General features: G+C 44.7%; 1 protein-coding gene across 7 annotated transcripts in view; it reads right to left on the bottom strand.

Moving 5' to 3' along the window:
* Positions 1-23,951, bottom strand: part of TMEM164 (transmembrane protein 164) — a 53,442-nt gene that overhangs the window by 15,817 nt on the left and 13,674 nt on the right. For all 7 annotated transcript variants that reach the window (XM_083596107.1, XM_083596105.1, XM_083596104.1 and 4 more), the window contains exons 3-4: positions 14,127-14,176; positions 12,232-12,298 (exon numbers count right to left, since the gene is read on the bottom strand). In XM_083596107.1, coding sequence (XP_083452233.1) covers positions 12,232-12,298; positions 14,127-14,176 — 117 coding nt within the window. The remainder of the gene's footprint in view (positions 1-12,231; positions 12,299-14,126; positions 14,177-23,951) is intronic.

The following is a 23,951-nucleotide window of genomic DNA, read 5'->3' as shown; positions in this document are numbered from 1 at the left end:
GCATTCGTAGAGCGTGTAAAAATTAACATGGCAGCCTCCTTCAGTTTTCTTTAAGAAATCACACAACAGGAAAACAGATCTGAAATGCTTTCCAGTTCCAAAGCTTCACCAGTGCTCTTGGGTGACTAGTTCAAGGGTCACTGTGGACTCAAATCCTGGCACAAGAGGAGCAAAAGCTTTTGAGTCTTCAATCCCCAGCTGAGGATATACAGGTAATGATTGTCAAGCCTTAGGGCAAAAATCACACAATTATGGTCATGGGCTTATTCACTCACTTAACAGGTTGTGTGAGCCATGTAATATGTGAGATAATAACCCATATAATTACTGTGGTGTAAAGTACTGCTATCCCTAGTGCATTTCAGGTTCATCATTAATTTTTCCTGGTTGTCACTGGTACTAGAAAATGTTCGGAAGTGAGCAATTGTGACTCACAGCCTCTGATTTGCAGCACATAGCCCATAATGCATTTGGTCTTTTCTTCTTCTTCTGAAAGTGCACTGAACAACAATCACAGCCTCCCACTAATTATGGAGCCAATTTTTCAAGCTTTGTTACCCTTAACTTTGGTTTGCAAGGAGTTCAGCTGTTTAGATTTCATGCTGAATTGACTGGTTAAATTGACATTTGCAAGAGCATCAGATGTTTACTTGCAAAGCTTTGCTTGTTTTTTCTTGGATCTTCAAGGTTTGTTCTTGACTTACCACTCCTGGTTTGTTTGAAGCAAAAGAAATCATGGGCCCAGGTTCAGATGTAATGCTTGAGCCAAACTATGGCTTAGCTCCTGGTACGGCTGAGTGATAGATCAATATATCGGCAAAAACTGGTTTGAAGCCCATATCATTATATCAGTTTCATAATTTTTGACCTGGCAATGTATCACAAATCATGATGTATGTGTGCGTATGTGCACGCTATGCAAAAATCACAACACAGGAAAAACCGTGAAGCCAACCATCCTTATTTCAGACATCGTGATATATCGGCATATTGTAATGTTTAGCTGGTGCAGGAGCAGGTTTAGGTGAAAGGACTGTGAGATCATTTCTAGTCCTAAAAATAATGCCTTCTTTCTAAATATACAGAGGCTCCCTATGCAAACATTTTGCATCTGGCTCTGGTTGGTGACTCTCAAAGCTATAGGAAAAATCAAAGTAGGTCCATACAGCCTGAAGTCTACCCACCCCTAAATTACACTACTCAGAAAGGGTCTTAAATAAACAACAAATCCTCTCAAAAACAAAGAAATCTTCACAAACTGCTAAATATACACTTTGGCCAACAGTTTTAAAAAGTTTTATAAAAGGCCCCCATGGCAACATGAGGGCCTTTTATGACACTTGTTGTTAAGCAAGGTGACAATTTAATACCACCAGAATCCCAGGTGTCTTTCTGGAAAGATTTAATACCACAACATTTGCTAGTTTAATCCTCATTGCTATCTTAGTCACATGTCTGTATTTAGATATTGTAAGTATATCTCCCAGTGATATTCTTAATATGCAGCTGACAGGTATTATGCTCTGTTTGGATGTATTTTGTTACCTATTATTATTTATTAATGATAATGATGAAAAAACCTTGCACTGAAAACATTTTTAAACTGTTATTTTTTTAACAGTTTTAGGTAAAAAACAAACACACAAAGTATTCATTTCTGACAGGGTTCCTCTACTGTTTTACATAATCACCACAAAGGGAACACTTCTGAAAAATGATTCTGCTGCAACAACATGCAGAACAAAAACAATCTTTCATAGAATGAGAATGGTTTGTTCTCCAGTTCGGCTAACAAAACAAGTATGTTTCCTGGTACACCGTCGGCATCTGTCTAAACAACATAATTAAAACAAGGAATAGCCAACACCCACTGTAATCTAAGATGAATAAGGAAGAACATCACGTCTATCAAATTAAACACAGTCATAGAGAGTAAACAGTAGTACATATATTTCATGTATTCATGACACCATGTGTGACAGAAAACAAGGGCACACATATCAGGGCACAAGGGCCTGAGTAGGCCCCTGATGAAGGAAGCCAAAGGCTCATCTACTCCAGAACTCTGTTCTGACAGTAGCCAATCACTAGGATTAGTGCAACATCACTCTCCCCACTTGTGAATCCCAGGAAATTGTATTCGGCAGCAGTATCCTAGTTTAAGAACAAGTACCTGGGTTCACAAGAACAAAAATTAATACGCTCAGTTCCTTCTCTTACAGCCAGGGCTGGTGCACCCATGAGGCAAAGTGAGATGCATTGACAGATGGGGGTTAGTTGAAACCCAGACTTGGATGCTTTCAATCAGCTTCTCAGGGCCACAGGAGTTTACATGCCAACCTAGCCATTATATTACAGAGCCATACTATCATTAATGCTACTAATGGTTTTGAGAGCACAAAGCACTTTGCCTACATTATCATAGTACTCCTTGCAACCTATTATGCTAAGCATTTCTGCCCCATATAATGCAGCTGGGGAGATACTTGGGCTGAGAGAGAGAAAGGCTTGCGTAAAGCTGCCTAATAAGTTTATGACAAGATTAAAGCAAGATTTCAACTGGGGCCATTCCCATTCTTCACTCTTAGCCATATTTGACAATATTGTAAGCAGCCTGTCAACCCTGAGGAGGGCCAAGAGGCAAACAAGGTAAGACAAGAGCAATCCCTGAGAATCTCTTAACTATATGCATTATATAGCAAGGATTGAAGGAAATGGCGAGTGCAGGGGGGAAAAACCTGGGTGTTCTGGATTTTCCAGTGTTGATATTGCATCATCCTAAGAAGCACTGACAGCCATCTAAGAGGAAGCCATGAATGTGTAGATCAGGAGCAGCTTAGTCAAAACCACAGTTGCTGTTTATTAGTCCAGGGACATTATTGCACAAGTATGACTATTCTTACCAGTAAATTGTTACAAAACATTTTCCTGCACATAGTGAAGTTTGAACGCCATAGAAATCCTGGACACAAGGGCTGCATTGACTGATGACCAAAAAATACACAAAATATGCCAAATCTGATCCCGTGGCCAGCAACTTTGTCAGACAATTACATACATGGCATTTGCCATTAAAGGATACATGTAGAGAGAAAGGGTGATAATTCAACTGTTATACCCGGAGTAAATCCACTTAATTCAATGGACTTACCCCTAAAGGCTGTTAACCTCACTTACCTGTGAATAAACCCCACTGAATTCAACAGGACATACTTCTGTGTAAATGTGGTTAGGGTTGTGCTGTAAGAGCCAAGCACTGAATGTACACATGCTAACATGTGAGAGAGAGGGGCTCCCACACTGTGCATCTTATCTATCTATTATTAATTTAGAGTATTTGTAATATGCTCTTCAGCCAAAAAGGCTCCCAAGAGTGCCTTACATACAGTCAAAGCAAGGCAGCCCCCTACCTGAAGGCTTGCAATCTAAATACAAAATGAAATCCCAACACACATACGAAAAGGGACAAGGAAGAAAGGAGAAAATCGAAACCAAAACTCAGAGCCCAATTCCTAAACAGTTCTTCCCAGCTAGAACAGGTCAGGGGCAGGAGGTGCCTGGAGGAGCTGGGCTACCAGCATCTTGTGATGCTTAAAAGTTAAACATGCTTTGATAGAGGAAGCACCCACAGTTTAACTACCATTTAAGTTTTACACAGGCTCTAAAATGTGTTTCTTGGTTGAGACACAAAATTGGCATGCTGGCAACTCATCTACAACTAAAGACACTGAAAATTAATGACAAGAGGAGCTTTTATTAGTCATCAACTGCTATTATACTCTACTCATATTTCCAAATATGCACCAAGAGTTTGGCACAGAACAGCAAGTTACTGTTGCACTATTGGTGGCATGCATCTGCCTCGAGAGACAATGGAGTGTGTGTGACTTCAGAGATGAAGCCAAACTGCTGTATTAGCAGCACAAAAGTCACACACACAAACACCCTGACGCAAGCCTGGGCAGTGTATATGGAAGTCCTGGGCTGCCTAGCCAACAAGACTCCCCTCTTGGCCTGCACTGTAACACCTCCCCCTATTTCCAGAATCCCTGTACACTATATCATCATTATCATCATCACTCGTAGCCTGATTTTCTGGGAATGATCCATCCAGTTGATGGATGGGGAGCCTGATGCTCTCCAGATGTTGCAGGACTACTATCCTGCAACATAACACAGAGGTCACTATGTTGGCTACTCCTGCAACTGTACCTGGAGGGACGCAGGTTCTTCATCACTGATCTAGTTGTTCCAACACAGTGCTTTTGCCATTCAGCCAGCAAATGTACTTGCAGATACAATGGCAGGTGGAGGTTGGGGGTGGAGCCAGAGTTCTGAGCGGCCCTACTGTTTGGGAGGAAGCATTAGCTGCTGCTGGTAAGCTACCTCCCTTACATAAGAATCAAGCATTGTACAATGGAAGAGGCAGCACACAAACTCACACACTCCTCTCTATTCTCCACCTAGGTGAGAAACAAGAGTTGAGTTAACATATTCCAGCAAAGAGGGTGCACGCAGTTGGCCTAGTGAGAGAGAATTCGCTGAGGAGAAGGTGTGACCTGGGAAAAGGGATTCTGGCTAAGTAGGAAGCCTAGTACGATGAGAGTCCTGAGGCTCAAAGAGAGAGGACTGTGGAGGGTGCATTTGGCCCCTGGCAGAAGGTTCCCCACCTCTGCTCTATGCCAGTTTCACCATCGTTCTCTACACCAAATCCCTTTGAAAGTAAATTAGAAATCAATGCTTAGGTTCTACTTTATCTTTTGATTTCTAAAGTAAATGCCTCTTAAAATCACATGTGACACACAAATTAATGTGACAATTAACGGAGATCTAAAGGACTAACTAACTAACTAAATAAATAAATACTAAAAGACCACATGCAAAGCTCTTCAGAGTTACCAAGTTTTCTTCCTAGACTTCAACTTGAGTTACTTACTTCCACGACAAGCCCCTAAATCTAAATTACTTCTAAGAATAACCCTAGTCTAAGAGATATTTTTTGTGAGCTCCCCAGGAAACAGCTACAGGGTGGTCTATGAACTCTATGAATATACAGAGAAATTTTCCTCAGTTTACAAATGGAAAACTGATGCTGATGAATTCTAGCACTTTGCCTGAAGCCATATAAAGAAGTCAGAGCCAAGGTGGAACCCGATTCAATCCCCACAGGCTTTGGGACACTACAGTGGTACCTTGGTTTACGAACTCAATCCATTCCGGAAGTCTGTTCTTAAACCAAAGCGTTCTTAAACCGAGACACACTTTCCCTATTGAGGCCTCCCGCTGCTGCTTCCCTTCCGCCATTCGGCTTCAGTTCGGCTTCCGAGGCAAAGTTCACTAACTGGAACACCTACTTCCGGTTTTGCAGAGTTCGTATCCCGAATAGTTCGTTAACAGGACTGTTCATAGACTGAGGTACCACTGTACTCTTATCTGACAAACTGAATCGACGATGCAGAGCTTGTTTTTGATTTTTTAAAAAGTACATTGCCCCTGCTACCTAGGATTCAAGCTGTGCTTCTTGGAAGTCCAACTTCCGCTCTGCCTCTTCTTGCCTCCAGAATTCATAGGTCTATGTTTCTAGTTTCAAACAGGCCTTATGAGGTAGCAAAACACCATATGGAGGTTTGCCTTGGAAAAGGCAGCTGAGCAAAGCAACGTCAAAGCTTGATGTTGCCATAATCCCAGTCCCAAGAGGAGCTAGTTCTTCAGTGGTCTAAGTTTAGCATTCGTCATCTAGTTACACAGGCAGGGTGCAAATGCAGTTAAGAAATTTACGAAAGCTGCAAATGTTTCCAGATTACACAGTTTATTTTACTAGGTTTGTTGTCTGGAACCCAAACAACTTAATGTTTTTCTCATGTGGTCTTTTATGAAGTTTAGATTTGATTCAATGCTAGTCTAATCCTCACTCGGCCAAGGAGCTCAAAGGGCAAGCTTGGGCTAGTCACTGCCTCTCAGCCTAGCCTACCTCACAGAGTTATTGCAAGGGGAAGACGACGTATACTCCAAGTACTTCCCTGGAGAAAAGGTGGGATACAAATGAAATTTAAAATAAACAGGTCTGCATACACCTGGAGGGCACTGACCACATTAAATACATTAATAATAATAATAATAATAATAATAATTATTATTATTATTATTATTATTATTATTATTATTATTTATACCCCGCCCTCCCAGCCAAGGCCGGGCTCAGGGCAGCTAACAAACAATAATAAAAACAAGTTGAATGAATACAACTTAAAAGCAAAATTAAAATACATTAAAATATTGAAACATTAAAATATTAAAATGTAGCCTCATCGCAGGAGAAGGGAAAAGGAAAAAGAAAGAGGGGGAGGGAATCAAATTAGCTCCAAGCTAAAGGCCAGGCAGAACAACTCTATCTTACAGGCCCTGCAGAAAGAAATCAGATCCTGCAGGGCCCTGGTCTCATGAGACAGAGCGTTCCACCAGGCCGGAGCCAGTGTTGAAAAGGCCCTGGCTCTGGCTGAAGCCAATCTAATTTCCTTAGGGCCCGGGACCACTAGGGTGTTGCTATTTATGGACCTTAAGGTCCTCTGTGGGGCATACCGGGAGAGGCGATCCCGTAGGTACGAGGGTCCTAGACCGTGAAGGGCTTTAAAGGTTAAAACCAGCACCTTAAATCTGACCCGGGAGCCAGTGCAGCTGGAAAAGCACTAGGTGAATATGCTCCCATGGTAGAGACCCTGTGAGGAGCCTCGCTGCAGCATTCTGCACCCGCTGGAGTTTCTGGAACAGCTTCAAGGGCAGCCCCGTGTAGAGCGAATTACAGTAGTCAAGCCAGGAGGTGACCGTCGCATGGATCACTGTGGCCAGGTCAGGGCGGGAAAGCTAAGGGACCAACTGCTTGATGCGGCGAAGGTGGAAAAATGTCGCCTTGGCTGTTGCTGTAACCTGCGCCTCCATGGAAAATACATTAGGCAAAATGTATTGCAAGGCCTACTATATGATAGACCTAGCAGGAAATTTTTGCATCAACTTTTGTCCTTACATAGTCTGGTTTTAAAATATATATTATTTGCACCTTCCTACCAGGCAGACAGGGACGTGGGTGGCACTGTGGGTTAAACCACAGAGCCTAGGGCTTGCCAATCAGAAGGTCGGTGGGTCGAATCCCCACGACGGGGTGAGCTCCCATTGCTCGGTCCCTGCTTCTGCCAACCTAGCAGTTCGAAAGCACATCAAAGTGCATGTAGATAAATAGGTACTGCTCTGGCGGGAAGGTAAACGGCATTTCCATGTGCTGCTCTGGTTCGCCAGAAGCGGCTTAGTCATGCTGGCCACATGACCCGAAAGCTGTCTACGGACAAACACCGGTTTCCTCGGCCTATAGAGCAAGATGAACACGCAACTCCAGATTTGTCCGCGACTGGACCTAATGGTAAGGGGTCCCTTTACCTTTACCAGACAGACAGGGATTTCCAGACTGTGGCCCACAGATTACAGGTGGCTTTTGAGCTTCATTCAAGTGGTCTGTGACATGTATGTGGATTTTTGGTTAAAGATAGGAGGCACCATATGCATTGCATTATATTATATCAACTGTTTTTTAATGACTTTGCTGTTTATTTTATTTCTTATATTGTATTGCAATATCAATTCATGTGTGGTGTTGGACTAGGAATTGGGAGTCTCAGGTTCAAATCCATGCTCAGCCATGGGACTCACTGGAAAACCTTTGCCCAGTCACAGTCTCGGGCCTAATTTACCTCACAGGGTTATTGTGAGGATAAAATAGGGAGGAATTGAACCATATATGTCACCTTGAGCTCCTTGGGAAGAAAAGCAGGATGTAAATGAAATAAATAAAAGTTTAAAAATGCAATAGAAAATGAAAGAAGCGATTTTTTAAAAAATGCAGTTAAAACCCGCACAGTATCTAGCACAGTGCATTGCAATTGCTTCAACAGGTAGAAAAAACATTAAGTGGTCCACAAGCAGGTGGCTTGCGGGGCTGGGAACCGCTGCTACAGTTAATAGTGAAAAAGCCTGGGAGGGAAATGTATGTGGGAGAAGAGAAATTAGCCCATAGGCCCATGGGGGGCTCCAGGCTCTCTTTTCATTGGGGGTGGGGGCGGCGGTTCCAAACACTTAACCATGTTTGAGAAGTTGAGAGGGGGAAACTGCCGCATTTGCATGTAATGCTAAACCAGACTAGGGCTTAGTGTGTATGTGTAAACTCTCAGGAATGAAACTGCAGCTGCTTTGTTCCTCCCCTCCCAGGTAATTTTAGCTCAGTGTGGCATTGCAATTAAGACAGAACTCTGATCAGAATGTCATCCAGGTCCTTTGGAACTCCCTCCCTAGAGAAGCTAGATTGGCTCCCTCCTTGTTGTCCTTCCGCCAGCAGGTGAAAACTGTTTTATTCTGACAGGATTTGGGAGACTGATGGGGGTTTTTTTGTTTTGTTTTGTTTTGTTTTTTAAATAGCGCTGTGCTCTTTTTATGATCTGCATCTTAAAATATTTGTTTTTATGTTGTTTTAATTCTATTAGAGTTTAATTACTTTTCAACTATTATTTTTAATATGTTTTTAGCGTTTTGTATTTTATCAGTGCTGTTTTAATTTGTGTAAGCCGCCTTGAATCCTGGTCTGAGAAAAAGGCAGGATATTATTATTAAATAAAAAACCTTGATCTGCAGCCAGGAAGAAACCTGGGCTGCAGCTCATGGTTAGCAGAGAACTATTACCCATGACCCTGGGTTTGAATGATACAACCCTGTCTCTTCAAGGCTGGCCTAATACATTTTGGCACCTGAGGCGAACAACAAAATGGGGTCTCCCTCCCCGCCAGGGAAGAAAAGGTTAGAGAAGAGCTACATCAGGAACAAGGGGGGAAATAAAGACCTACATCAGGATTTGCTGCCCCTGGGGATCCTGCCACCCGAGGCAGTTGCCTCACCTTGCCTCATTGGTGGGCCAGCACTGGTTGTCTGAGCTGCTGTACCACACACTAGGATAAAAAGGACTGGAGAGAAACAAACTGGCTGTGATTTTCTCCCTAGGAGGCAGTGCATTCACACGGTCTCAGTACACCATAGTTTCCTGCGAACCAGGCCTTTATTATTTCTACATTTGGCTCACTAAAGCCTGCTCAGGCAGAGAACCCTGGGCCTAAATTGCTGCTGTTCATTATGTGGCTAACACGGTCAGGCAGCAGGAACAAACACCCAAGTGCTAAAGTGGGGGCTTGGCAGATCTTTGAATTATAAATGTCAGCGAGCAGATTGTGAAACTGAGCACTGGAAGTACTTTGTTTGTACATCATGGGGGTTTCAATGACACCTTGTTTGTGTCAATCTGTTCAGCGGGTTCTAAGCTTTCCAACAAAAGCCGGGGAAACTACTCCTGCTGGTTATAAAGAAAGGTTTGGTGCTGTGCATATTAGAAATTACCGAACTGACTTTTGTAATTATGACAGCTGGCTTCTTATACACTCGCTTTCATGATATGTGACAATTTCCTCTCAGCCCTAATTAAAATGGTCCAACAGGAAAGGGGGGATTAGTAAGGAAGACCTGTAACAGATAAAAGTAGTGCTTTATTTCATTAGCTTTCTGAAGATTAAAGCATTTAAATGACTTGGTTAAAAAAAAAAACTTTTCAAGAAGGAAACTGTATATCTTTTGCATTTCTTTTTAAAATTTGTGTTTAACTTCCCTGTTTTTGTTTTTGGTTTTGTGTGTGTGTGTGTGTGTGTGTGTTTCAGGAAAGTTCCTATATTATAGAATGTCATGGACTGGCTGGCTGCAGGGGGCGGGCACCAGCTGGGTGACCCGCAAGGGAAGAAGGCTCAGAGCCAGGGGATTGGGTGGTGGGACGACAATGAATGGTCAGAGGGGTAAGAGGGAGCAGGCTGGGAGGACGGGGTGTCAGAAGCTGAAGAGGCAACAGGGTTTGGTAAGCAGGAAGAGTCTGGGCTGGAGAGCAGTCCAGGCAAAAGAGGAGGCTGGAGAGGACAAGGGGCCACAAAGCAGAGATCAAGCAGGGTGCTGAAGAAGCCAGGGAATCTCCCCATCCTGCTGCAATCAGCTCTGCTGCCCTTCTGGACACAGCAGAGGGCAGAGCAAAGGGAGACAAGGCAATGAAGTCTCAGACTGCTTGGGAAGGACCAGGGCAAGGAGTCATCTTAGGGTGCTGTGGGAAGGCAGGGACTTTCAGTCCTCATAACTGCCTAGTTGGGGCAAGATCTACTGTGGAGAGTTACTGGGCTCATTAGGCCTGAGCTGTTTTGTCTCTTTGAATAAAGAGTTGACTTCACTGGCACTTTGTGAGTTCACTGGCCCTCGTATCTGTGTCTGATATAGAAGTGGCTTGTCTTAATTCCTCTGCATCAATTCAGAGCAGATACTTATTTGTGACTCACCACGCCAAAGGCCTACAGCAAGCAAAAGTCATTATATCTGAATTTAGCATTTTGCAGGCAAAAGTTAGTAGAGGCAGGTGAACAAATATTTCAGAGGACTAGTGTGTGCTACCACCATCACCGCACCCAGTGACATCCTATACAAATGGAACAGTCTGAAACGGCCTCCCTCTAGGAACACCCACTTATGAGAGGCAAGCAAGTCTTGAATTGGCTTGTCCAAACACAGGGTGTTGCTATGCTGCCTGCCTAGTTCTTACCAACAAGACAGGTGCCATCTACCAGAGGCATCCCTTTCTCTGCACACTCAAGTTGGGCACTAAGGGGGAAAGAATCAACAGTTTTTCTGACATGAGCAAGAATGGATAGATTAACCATGTCAGTTTCACTGGCGTTCAATCATTCTGTTTTTAAGAATGTATAGGGAAGAGGAATCTGCATTTAATTTGTACATGTTTTGACCAGGTTGTATAGATTCTTCCTCCAAAAATATGTGTTTTGTATGCTTTTCCGTATATTACCCCCAGAATGCACAGTTTTAAAATACATTTTTAAAGTGAAATTTTTATTTTGTGCACATTTGGGGAAATGGAAATGGCAGTGCAAAATCTGGAGAATGAAATCTGTCTGAAAGTTGCATTCTGGTTTGCCAACAAGTTCACTTCTGCTCCTCTCAACTAAAGCCATGATAATCTTGATAATGAAGGTAATCATTAATCTGGTCTTAATTTTAAATAGGGACGCGGGTGGCGCTGTGGGTTAAATCACAGAGCCTAGGACTTGCTGATCAGAAGGTCGGCGGTTCAAATCCCCACGACGGGGTGAGCTCCCGTGGCTCGGTCCCTACTCCTGCCAACCTAGCAGTTCGAAAGCACGTTAAAGTGCAAGTAGATAAATAGGTACTGCTCCGGCGGGAAGGTAAACGGCATTTCCGTGCGCTGCTCTGGTTCACCAGAAGAGGCTTAGTCATGCTGGCCACATGACCTGTACACCGGCTCCCTCGGACAATAAAGCAAGATGAGCGCCGCAACCCCAGAGTCAGCCACTACTAGACCTAATGGTCAGGGGTCCATTTACCTTTTAATCTAACCAGCTGTTGATTCATAAGACATCTCATTAAGATTCTCTGTAGATTGGGAAGAACTGCTAAAGTATCGAAACAAGATTTGAGTTTGCTAACCCAATTCTTTTCAGTCACTGTCATCAAGGCTGGAGAACAAAATTTGGATAAATAAAAATATGCACAGCTCCATAGCTCATTCCAAAATATGAATACCTGGTTATTTTATTTTTGGAAAAGGTGAAGGGAGGCAGCAGTTATGAGTTATCAATCTCTGCAGTCACAACAGGTGCTGTGGTTCTTCAGTGGTTTGACTTCACACCCAGAGGCGCACTGGGGGTGAAGTCAAGACAGATCGGTACAAACAAATAACAATACACAAAATTGCACTCTGCGCATTCAGATTCTAGTCAAATAGTGTGGGGTTCTCTTGCTTTAAGTGACCCACGTATTTATATAGCTATGTATAATGATTGTTTAATTATTTGGGTTTAATTGCTGCATGATAGACATTCTTACCTGAAAAGGAGACATTAGCATAACCCGTACTTCCATTATTACAAATGTGTGTGGTCAAAGATCACTGTACTCTGTTAAAAATGAGAGCATTGCCTAAGTGGTACTGTGTGCTGACTTCCACGTTGGCCCTGCCTGGAATCCACTGTAAAGGTCAAGTGTCTTTCCAGGGAAAGAGTGTTGTTATGGAATGTAAGAGTAATATCTAGGAGAGAACACAGAGTCAAGTAAGGAGAGAGGCAGGTTTTGCTTACTCACCAATCGAGTGTTAACCACAGGAAACAGCAACGCCAAGAGTGCCCCATTAAGCATATGCATCTGCAACCTAAAAAAGGGAAAGTACAGGGTCACCTTTACAATGTAAGAACATACCGTATTTTTCGTCCCATAGGACGCTCCGTCCCATAGGACGCACCTACTTTTTTTGGGGGGGGGGGGAAATAAAGGAATTTCCCCCCCTTTATTTCCCCCCCAAAACCAGGTCGGGGAACAGTGGGATGGCGGCGCTGCGCCTCCCCGCTGTCCCCCGAGCTTGTGGGGCTGGCCGATGTCTGCCCGGCGCGAGGGGCGCTCTGCTTCAGGGCACCCCACGCGCCGGGCGGCAGGCTGCGGACACCTGCGCGAAGCACGGGGCGTCCTCCAAAGGGCGCCCCGTGCTCCGCGCTGCAGGCTGCCGCCCGCAAGCCGTGCGCGCCAGGGGGGAGTTCCCCCCGGTGCGCAAGGCTTGCCGACACCTGCGCGAAGCACGGGGCATCCTCCAAAGGGCGCCCCGTGCTCCGCGCTGCAGGCTGCCGCCCGCAAGCCTTGCGCGCCTGGGGGGAGTTCCCCCGGGCGTGCAAGGCTTGCGGACACCTGCTTGAAGCATGGGGCATCCTCCGGAGGGTGCCCCGTGCTGCAGGCTGCCGCCCGCAAGCCGTGCGTACCCTGGGGGATCTCCCCCCGGGCGCACAAGGCTTGCGGACACCTGCGCGAAGCACGGGGCGTCCTCCGGAGGGTGCCCCGTGCTCCACGCTGTGCACCGACACCTCTCGCTCTCCAGGCTCCAGGAAGCTATCCGCAAGCCGTGCGCGCCCGGGGGGAGATCCCCTGGGTGCGCAAGGCTTGCCGACACCTGCGCGAAGCACGGGGCGTCCTCCGGAGGGCGCCCCGTGCTCCGCGCTGCAGGCTGCCGCCTGCAAGCCTTGCGCGCCTGGGGGAACTCCCCCCGGGCGTGCAAGGCTTGCGGATAGCTTCCTGGAGCCTGGAGAGCGAGAGGTGTCGGTGCGCACCGACGCCTCTCGCTCTCCAGGCTTCAGCGAAAGCCTGCATTCACCCCATAGGACGCACACACACTTCCCCTTCATTTTTGGAGGAGGAAAAGTGCGTCCTATAGGGCGAAAAATACGGTACATTTTTTAACAGATATTCCATATGACTGCATAAAATGTAAGAAGATTTTTTTTAAAATGCAAGAAAATTGCATTATCCATGCCTATCCATATTGGCATTCTGCTGGCTTCAGATGATGCACCTATATACAAGCATTCTCTTCATCTCTCAATCCAAGCCTCCTGTTTTAATTACTGTATTTGTTTTATTGCATATTTTAATTATAGATGTTAGACAGATGAGAGATAGATTAGATAGATAGATGATAGATAGATAGATAGATAGATGATAGATAGATGTTTAAATTTCAATGCTTATGTAATTGGTATACAATGACACACATTTTTCCAGTTAGTGACACTTTCCAGTTAGTGACACAGCCAAAAGATGCATTTTTGTGTGTGCAAGCATTCAGAAATAACTGAACTTATCAGGCCCATACCTACTGATGTAAGTTTTAAATTATTTAATGTTTTCCCTATCTAATGCTTTTTATTTTCTGATATTTGTTATGTAGCTATTTTTCATATATTTGTTATGTAACTATTACATGCTGCTCTAGGGTCATTATTGCATTGCTCGGTGAGCATTTTAGGAATCATGTAATGTACATTGTTTTAAATTTTCTGATTTTAAATTGATTTTATCTGTTTGTATTTTATCTTGTCAAGTCACCTTTTTAATGAAGTGACTAGTAATCACGGTAAGTTTTTTCCCCTCTGACATGTGACCTAAAATATTTCACATAAAATTAAATGACATATGAAAGTTGATAAAAGTGTTACCTGAAGACAACCATTGCAAGATGACAGGGTGGGCAGGCAAGCAGAAAAATCTGAAATATCAACAAACAAACAAATCACAATTATGTTTTTTATGCAGAGCATGATACAAATAGTTTGCTTCGCTGTTTTAAACTGCTCTAACAGCTTTTGCCAGATGTTTCCACTTATCAGACATTCCACCAAGAGTGCAAATATTCAGTCTCAACTTCTCTCGGGATATTTCTCCTTATTTCAACAGTGACTACTATGACTCACCTGATATCAAAGTTCACCGCCAGTTCACGTTAGTTCCATCAGCAGAACCTTAACATATTGCTCAAGTGGAATTACTGAATACAATACCCTACCAAGAGCTACAGTTTCTAAGAACATAAGAAGAGCCTGCTGGGTCAGACCAATAGCCCACCTAGTCCGGGCATCTTGTTCTCACAGTGGCCAACCAGATGCCTGTAGGAACCCCTTAAGCAAGACTTGATCATGATCATTTCCCCTTCTGCAGCTTCCAGCAACTGGTAAAAGCAAACATCTTATCCCTGCTATTCATATAGCAACTGTGTGAGCTTATCAATCAGAATTTGGGTGTGGTCACATAAATAGGGTTGCCATATTTCAAGAAGTGAAAACAATTCAACACTTTTCCAGTTTGGGCTGCTATACGCCCAGGTTTTCCTGGACATTTTAACCGGCTTTCAAAAATTCCGCCCAGACGCCATTTTTGATGGGATTAATCCTGGCTATGTTCGAGAAACTCTAGACATATGTCATCCCTACACATAAAGCACAACAATGACCAAATAAGTTCATGTGGCCTGTTAACTTTCAGGGGGGAGCAGAAGAGTAGCAAATTCAAGAGTACACTTGGTATCCAAGTGTTCTGTGACACTTGTGGGGCTTGCTCATCCAAAACGTTTGACAACAGTCAAGTAACATGAAGTACATTAATATCACTGGACATCTTGTCCATCTCTCTGCTCAGTGCAGGTAATCCAGAGCCAAAGCATCTCCAGCCTCTGCTCGAACCCACCCCAAGCCCCTTAGGTTACTGGTTCCATTGTCCACTTGTTCTGCCATCAGTAAATTTCTGATGTTCAACCAAAATGAACCCTACTGTAACATAAGCCCATTAGAACCAGTCCTGCCTCTGAGGCAGCAGAGAACCAAGCTACATTCACACAATAAAACATTGTGATACCATGTTAAACAGCAATGGCTCCCCCCTAATAATAATAATAATAATAATAATAATAATAATGGAAGCCATAGTTTGCTAAGGGCACTAAGAGTTGGTAGGAAACACCTAGAGTTACTGTAGAACTCTCACGAGTTCTCTGTGAAGAAGGAATGATTGTTAAACCACTCTGGGGCTTGTAGCTCTGTAAGGAGAATGGGAGGTGGGCATTAATTTCAGTGGCATATGGCTAACATTGGATACAACCCTGAGATCCCATGAGGTTGCAGAGCTCATCCACAAGCATTCCCAGGAACCTCTACTGAAGATCACTGGTAACCAGATCACTGAAGGGCTGACCCCACACAGGAGGGCAAAGAGTTAGACCACATTAATACCATATATTTAAAGCAGTATTATACCAAAGTCTTATTTGTGTTCACTGGAACATCTGGAAGAATGATGCAGCCCTCCCTGCCTGCAAGTATTGATCAAGTGTTAGTTAGATGCTGAGTTTATGTTTTATTACATATTGCACTCTCCCCCATGTCCTTACTCATTGCTTTTCTAAAATAAACTCTCTTAACCTTTTTGAATACAGTAGGTAGGCTGGTTGTTATAGAACACTATGGTTCATCTCCCACGAGCCAGACTGCTTTAAGGTTTAGGGAATATTAAAGATATGGATCAACTCTTGCACCAAGTGGAAGCTGGAAGGGAGTTGGCTGGCAGCTCCCCCAAATTCTAGGATAATAGCCCAAGGACTTATGGGGATCCTTACTTCCCCACTAGTTTTGGAGCTTATAAGCACAGTGGCAGTGGCAGCAATATGGAAAGGTTGGTGCCATGGATGGCAGTTCTCTATGTTCTTTTGCGCACTTTACATTTATGAGTCCTTATATTCATATAATAATTACAAATTAAACCTGGAAGAAAACAGCTGCTATGGGATCTACACAACTATGCCTTATTGGGCAAACAACAAAGGAAAAGTTGGAGGGGTGATGAAATAGCAATGTGCAGGGCTGGCCCAAGACATTTTGGCACCTGAAGAAAACAACAAAATGGAACCACACACCCCAGCCAGGGGAGAAGAGGTGAGTGAAGATCTGTGTGAAGAACAAGGGTGGAATGAAGATCTACATTGGGGCCAAGGGTCAGAGGAGACCAGTAGCACCACCTCTGTAGGTGGCAGAACTGGAAGGAGCTGCTGAGGTGACAGCAAGATCTGTCCTCCAAGAACTGCACCCCAGCTGTTATTGCCACCACGGCAGCAACTGCAGCACTGGGCTACGTATTTCTTGGAGGCCAAATCTGCTGCCCCTGTGGATCCTGCAGACCAAGGCAGTCACCTCACCTTGCCTCATGGGTGGGCTGGCCCTGTCAACATGACAGTGGACAAAGAGGGGTACACATGGTTGGAGCTCGGTAAGGAGACAGCAACATCATCATTCAGAAAGTCACATTTCTAGATGGGGGGAAAGGGGAGGTGAAACACCATCCCCATAAATTTATCTAGAGCAATGCCAGTGAAAAGGTAGATATATCAAGATCTTTGCCAGCAGCAATTCATGAAATTTGGACTGCATAACTGATTTATTTTTTAAAAAATGTTGTCCTCTCGCACAGCTGTTAAACATCAAGTGATGAGTGGTTCTGTAATGTGACAGGCAAACAATTTATCTTTGGTGTATATCCCAATTGTGTTTATATTCTTTTTTATACATAATTCAAGAAAATGCTTTGGGGGAAAAGTTTTCTTTTTTAAAAAAATGTAAATATATGAGGGCCGTTGTTTTAGTTGTTCCACACAAAACCCCTCTCTGCTTTCGAAGGTTCCCAACCATTTTGGACCCAATGTGAAATCTAACAAACTGTTGTGGACAGCACAAAATATAATTTCATAAAACAGCTGGCACTTAGGCACCCCCTCCCCCAAAATTAGGACTCCCAGAAGGCTTTGGTTGGCACCAAGGGCCCCACAGTCACCATGGGAGCCCAGCAGTTTATCAGGCTTTAGGAGTGCAAGGAATCAATACATCGACCAATTTTCCCTGGGTCTTAATGTCTCTAACGACACCTAGTTTGTAACAAGACATCAACAAGCATGGAAATTGGAAAGGCCAATCCCTGCTTCATGTATGAAACAAAATACATTTGCCACTTCAGTGTTCAGACTCATAAATCACTAGTGACGCTTGTTTTAACAGCCGTCATATGCCAGAAGCCCTATCTGTCAGGGCTGTAAACATTATCCAAGCCACATCAGATCTGCTTAATTAACATCAGTGCTATTTCAACAGCAGGAACTCACGTAATTCCATAGTAATTACTGTCACCTTAACACATGTGCACTGCTAATGACACCAGCCTTGCTATATCCTGTGTAACCTATTTGGTGAACTCATTTTTTATTTTTTATTTTGGTCCCTTACTCTGTGCTTAAAGCTGTATTTTCACATAGATACAGAAGACAATCAATAATCCATTTCCAGCTTTCTCCAAATATTGAAGGCCGTGATATGGCAGCTTGCATTATAACTGAGAACTCGCTCATCTCAAAAATTATTTATCTTATTTAGAAAATGTCTTAACTGCATTATAGTCAGATGCGTTATAGTCAAAAGAATCTAAGAGTCAAAAACAAATCAGAACTCAAATACTCCAATACAATGTACTAATCATCAGATAAAAAGCTATTAAAATAGCATTATTCAATCAGTAACAGCCACCTGCGTCAGGCAGTACATAATCTCAGTGAGTCACTTTGTAGAGGGAAAGAGATCTTCCTCCGTTCTGTGGCGGCTACTGAAAGGGACTGAAAATCAAACTGCTGATATTGTATACAGGTCTATGGTGAGACCACACTTGAAACACTGTGTAGAGTTTCAGTAACCTCGCCTCAAAAAAGGATATTGCAAGAAAAGGTTCAGGAAAGGGCAACCAAAATCATCAAGAACAAGTTCCCCATGCGGAAAGGTGACAACATTTGGGGCATTTTTAGCTTCGAAAGAAAGGTGAATCAGAAGATACATGACAGAAGTGTATAAAATTACACATTTCGCTTTCTCATAATACTAGAACTCAGGGCCTCCAAATGAAACTAAGTGCTGGAAGATTCCAGACAGACAAAAGAAAGCACTTCACCACACAGCAGATAGTTAAAACTGTGGAGTTTGCTCCCACAGGATATCGTGATACCACCAGTTTGAATGGTTTTTTAAAGAGGACTGGACAAATTCATGGTAGGGGAGGAAGGCTACCAGTGGATACTAGCCACACTGGCTTTGTTCTACCTCCATTGTGAAAGGCAGTATTTCTCTGAATACCTGTTGCTGTGAATCACTATTGGGGAGAGCACTGTTGAACCAGGGGCGAAGGAAGGGGGTGCGGGGGGTGCGGTCCGCCCCAGCTGTCATCCCTGAGGGGGTGACAAAATTGTGGGGGGTGGCACTTACCACGGGGCCTGGCCTGCAGCGCGCCCGAGCCACGCATCTCTCCTGGGAGTGACGCAGTGGCTCGGGGCCCCGCGCTGCCTGAAACAGCAGCATGGGTCTTGCGTCCGCCAGGCGGACTCAATGCACAGCTTGCCGCAGAGCCCCCCTGAGCAGATTGCCATGGCGCCCCCCCCCCCGGGTGGATCGTCACGGCAGCCCCCTGGGCGGCTTGCCCTGCCCTTGCCACTCCGGGTGCCGGAGCGGCTAGCTATGCCCCTGTGTTGAATTCAGGTCCTGATCACAGGCTTCCCATAGATACCTGGTTGGCCACTATAAGAACAGGATGCTGAACTAGATAGGCATTTGGCCTGATACACCCTCTCCCATCATGCAAATTCATTCCAAAAGATTTGGAAAGAACTTGGATCATTTCTTGAGCCAATCCAGAGTTTGGAAAGTCGCCAATACACATGCCTCAACTCCTAAGAACCCTCCTCTCTCCCTTTAGTCTCCTCAGTAGCAGCCCTAGGAGTGGCAGGTTGCACGGCAGAAGATCTGTCAATGTACTACTACATATTCAAAGGGCTACAATACCTTTCCTTTGGGTGCATTGCTATTGGCCAACTAAATGGAAGAATGTATAAGAAGGAAGCCAGGACCTGGAGGGCTTTTATAAAATGCTTTTCCTTCGGAGGCATATTGCTACAGGCCTGGCTTGACAGAACTTGTGCTGACATAACTAGAGGTTATAATTGCTCTCTGAATTGAGTGGTTCCAGTGTGCTCCTTTGCAAGCAGCACATATAATATACAGAGACGACTTTTGCACGCTGTTTTGGCAAAAATAAAAGCTAGGTGAGGATGCTTTCCCTGCCCCAAAGCCATGCTTGCCTAGCCTCCAGCCCCACACACAGGAGCTGGGTCTCAGCATTTGCTATTTGGGGTGTTGCCTCCAATGGCTGGATAAATATAAAAATCATGAAAGGCAATATCCACTAACTGATATTGCAAACAAACAAACAAAAAACCAGCACTGCAGATACATACCATATTTTTCGCCCCATAGGACGCACCGGCCCATAGGACGCACCAAGTTTTTTGGGGGGGAAATAAAGAAAAAAATTTATTTCCCCCCCAGGCGCTTGTGGGGCCGGCAGCGGGGAGAAGCGCTCTTCTCCCCGCCGCCCGCCTTCAGACCAGGTCCGGGGACAGCGGGGAGACGCGCTGCGCCTCCCAGCTGTCCCCGGAGCTTGTGGGGCAGGCAGCGGGGAGAAGCGCTGTTCTCCCCGCCAGCCCGCCTTCAGACCAGGTCCGGGGACAGCGGGAAGACGCGCTGCGCCTCCCAGCTGTCCCTGGAGCTTGCAGGGCAGACAGCGGGGAGAAGCGCTCTTCTCCCCGCCGCCTGCCTTCAGACCAGGTCCGGGGACAGTGGGAAGACGCGCTGCGCCTCCCAGCTGTCTCCGGAGCTTGTGGGGCAGGCAGCGGGGAGAAGCGCTCTTCTCCCCGCCGCCCGCCTTCGGATCAGGTCCGGGGACAGCGGGAAGACGCGCTGCGCCTCCCAGCTGTCCCCGGAGCTTGCGGGGCTGGCAGCGGGGAGAAGCGCTCTTCTCCCCGCCGCCCACCTTCAGTTCAGGTGCGGGGACAGTGGGAAGATGCGCTGCGCCTCCCCACTGTCCCCAGAGCTTGCGGGGCTGGCGCTGGGGCTCTCCTGAAGCCTGGAGAGCGAGAGGGGTCGGTGCGCACCGACCCCTCTCACTCTCCAGGCTTCAGTGAAAGCCTGCATTCGCCCCATAGGACACACACACATTTCCCCTTCATTTTTGGAGGGGGGAAAGTGCGTCCTATAGGGCGAAAAATACAGTAATTCATAGCCTTCATTCCAGATTTTTCAAGGCTTTCGCACAAAACATTCATCAACTATTTAAAAATAAAATAACAAGAAGAAACCAATTTGTAGTCTTCTTCCTTGGTTTGATGGCTTAAATCACCAAAGATGTGAACTAAAACCATACAATAAACTATGCGGAACTTGTTATATTTTAAACTACAGAAAGTTGTTTCAAACACCATTTAGAAGAGGGCAGCCCAACATACAGCCCTGAGGTCTTTTTGGGGACTCTAGGTCCTAGAGACCTCCCGTCTTCTTCCCAAAGCACAGTTAGCACTTTTCCAGCTTTGGAAAAGGGGGGCTCTAGGACCCTGCAAGAGCCATATGACTCTTTCCCAAAACCTTAGCTGTTTTTATAGCTGGGGAGGTGTTAAATTTGGGGCTTGCTCTCCCCTCCCATACAACAAGGCAGTGTGAAGCCCACAGGTTCCATATTGTCAAAGTGCTCTCACGGCCCACTTGGTATAAAAAGTTGCACCACCCTGACTTAGAAGCACACGTTACCTGTACTTACCTTTATACAGTTAGTGCTTTCTTGAGTATTTGTTTTGATAGCAAGTTCATGTCCTTTTGACTTCAGTGGGCCTGCACTCAGTATGAGTAACCTTGGATGTTATCCAACGTCCCTCCCTCATCAAACAACATCATGGCTACAACTGTGCTTGGCTCTGATTGCAAGCAAGATTGGCAAGGGTCCAACATATCATAGCACTTGAAATTTATGGTGTGAATGTAGCCTTATATTCTGCTTTTGTTCCATGATGGATGTCAAAGCAGCACACATGGGGATGCCACGCAGCCCTCCTCCCAGGCAATTATTGGACCTAGATCTGTTTAACCTTCGGATCATGCTCCAAGAAGACGGCAGCCTTCACTGATGGCAATACTTGTCACCACCCTAGAAAGGCAGCCTCCTTGGAAACCAGTCTCCATCTGTCTATTTATGAGAGCCACCCACCTCTGTGATAAAGGCTAGGCACCAGCAGTTGACACCACCCACAAGTCGCATCATCATATCCCTATAAACGCCTTCAGACCTCCAGTGTGCTGGTCACAGCCTCACTATGCTTTTCGCCCATCTAGAAAGGTATGATAGTTTTCCCTGATCCTCTCACTCCTGGTACACAGAGCACATGTGCATGGAGATTGCAGCTTCAGCAGTGTTTTCAACCATTTTTCAGAGAAAAACTGCAGAAGAATAGAAATGACTCTCATGCTTTTCCCTGCCCAGGAAACAGAGGAGTACACAGAGTCATCTGCCAATAAGGGAGGCAAAAAGCTCAGCACAGTTTCCTTAACTGAGAAAATTCAGTGTTGCAAGCAAAGCCAAATTTATTTTGCAACAAAATAATTGCTCTCACAAAACCAGAATTTCCTGTGCATTATTCAAGGTTCAGGCATTAACCAATGCTAAGAACTGAAGAATACCAGATCAAGGAAGATCATACCCTGTTCACTCACTGAACCTTTCAAAGACATCCATAAGCCTAATTGCAAGAATTATCTAGACAAGCTGGCTGCATTTGGGTTATGCTCTTTGTAAAACCTGCTTTTAATCTAAATAGTGCACTCAGTAGATACTCCATTCCACGGAACTCTTTCAGAGCAAACAAGTCTTGGAAACATGATCACTACAATGGAAACACCATTCAGCTTACAGTAAATTAAGAGCAAAAGGATGAACACAAAATCAATGCAAGGAAAGTCTTGGGGAGAAATGGTTGAAAGAAAGACCATTAGGAACAAAAAGATAAGTTAGGTTCATGGGCATAGCCAAGGAGGGAAGGGGGAAGGGGAAGGGCAGGGGGAAGGTTCTCCCCAAATCAAGTAAATCAATGGGAAAAAAATTTCTTAACTGAGGTTGTGCCCCCACTAGCAAAAAGTCTGCCCCCTCCCCCAACATAAATCCTGGCTACACCCAAGGTTAGTGATGCACATCACTCCTTTTAAAAACATCTGTTCTAAGTGCAACTCTAGTTTATGAAGTCTGATAAAACAGCCATGAAAATGAAAAGGGCAGGTGTTATTAGGAAGCCACAACATGATGGAAAATATTGTTTACCAACTCAATTGAGCCTTGAGTGATTTTTCAACTCTCCACTTGCAGCCTTGCTCCACAGCAGGCAATCGTCTAGAGCAGGATATTAAACCAGTCCAGACTAGTGTGGCGTCACTTAGAAACGGACCACTCAGGAGCATGCTCAAACAGCTTTGCAAATCATGCTGAGGGGGAAACTACTCCGCTCCATGCCAAAATTGGTTAAGGCATGTTGGAGGTCCCTGGTGCCCTGCCCAATGACAGCTTGCAAGATCAATTTCAGTTGCTGCAGCCCAAAAATGTTGACAAGACACTTGCAGTGGTGAGGCTGACCATGCGCCCTGTTGATCCCTTCATGTATGGCAACATCTCACAGAACCGGAATGACTGGATGAGTTCAGATCAATGCCATACCACAGGAGGGAGTTGTGGCCTCTTCCCTGAAAGAGGTGATGTGAAAACCAGAGATTCTAAATGACACTACCAACCAGTCTCTAATATTCCCTCGCTAGGCAAGGTGATTGTGAGGGTGGTGCCTAGCCAGTTTCTGGGATGCTTGGAAGGAAGCAGATTCTTCAGATGATTCCAGTCTGGTTTCACGCCCAGTTTTAGAAGCACAACACCCTTAATTACCCCTGACTGATGACTGCTATCAAGATGGGGGAGTGTGACCCTGATGGTTCTCCTTGACCTTTCAGTGGCTTTTATTTATTTATTTCATAAATTTATACACTGCTTCATTGTAAAAACAAAAAACCCAACAACATCAAAGCAGTTTACAGTACAAAAGATAAAACAGTAAAATCAAGAAAAATGATTTAAAACATGTTAGAATACTAAAGCATGCTAACACTTTTGACACCATTGACCATGGTGGTGGGGGCAGCCCGGTTGGCAATGACCTGGTCAGGGCCTTTTCAGTGGCAGTCCCTCATTTTTTGAATGCCTTCCCTAATAAGGTGTATCTGTCCCCCTCATCACTGACTTTCAGTAGAAATTTGAAAATACTTCTCTTTACCTAGGCATTTGATTGCTAAAAGACACTGTTCCTGGCATACCTCAGATCACTGATCGATATTTCTTTTAACTGTTTAAAGGAGGGGTGTTAGAAACAGTCTTAGTTGTTATTGTTCTTTTTCATATTTTATCTTTGCTGCGTCTGCAACCCTGGGCTCCTTCAAAAGGAAGGCCAGGATATAAATTGAATCAGTCAATTAATCAATCAATCAATCAATATGCCATCATTTGTTCAACAAATGATGAGGAAACAAGCTAGAAGTTGTTCCTCCAAAATT

Source organism: Podarcis filfolensis, assembly GCF_964270895.1.
Source record: "Podarcis filfolensis genome assembly, chromosome: Z".
Classification (NCBI taxonomy): Eukaryota; Metazoa; Chordata; class Lepidosauria; order Squamata; family Lacertidae; genus Podarcis; species Podarcis filfolensis.
This window is presented reverse-complemented; position numbering and strand designations above follow the sequence as displayed.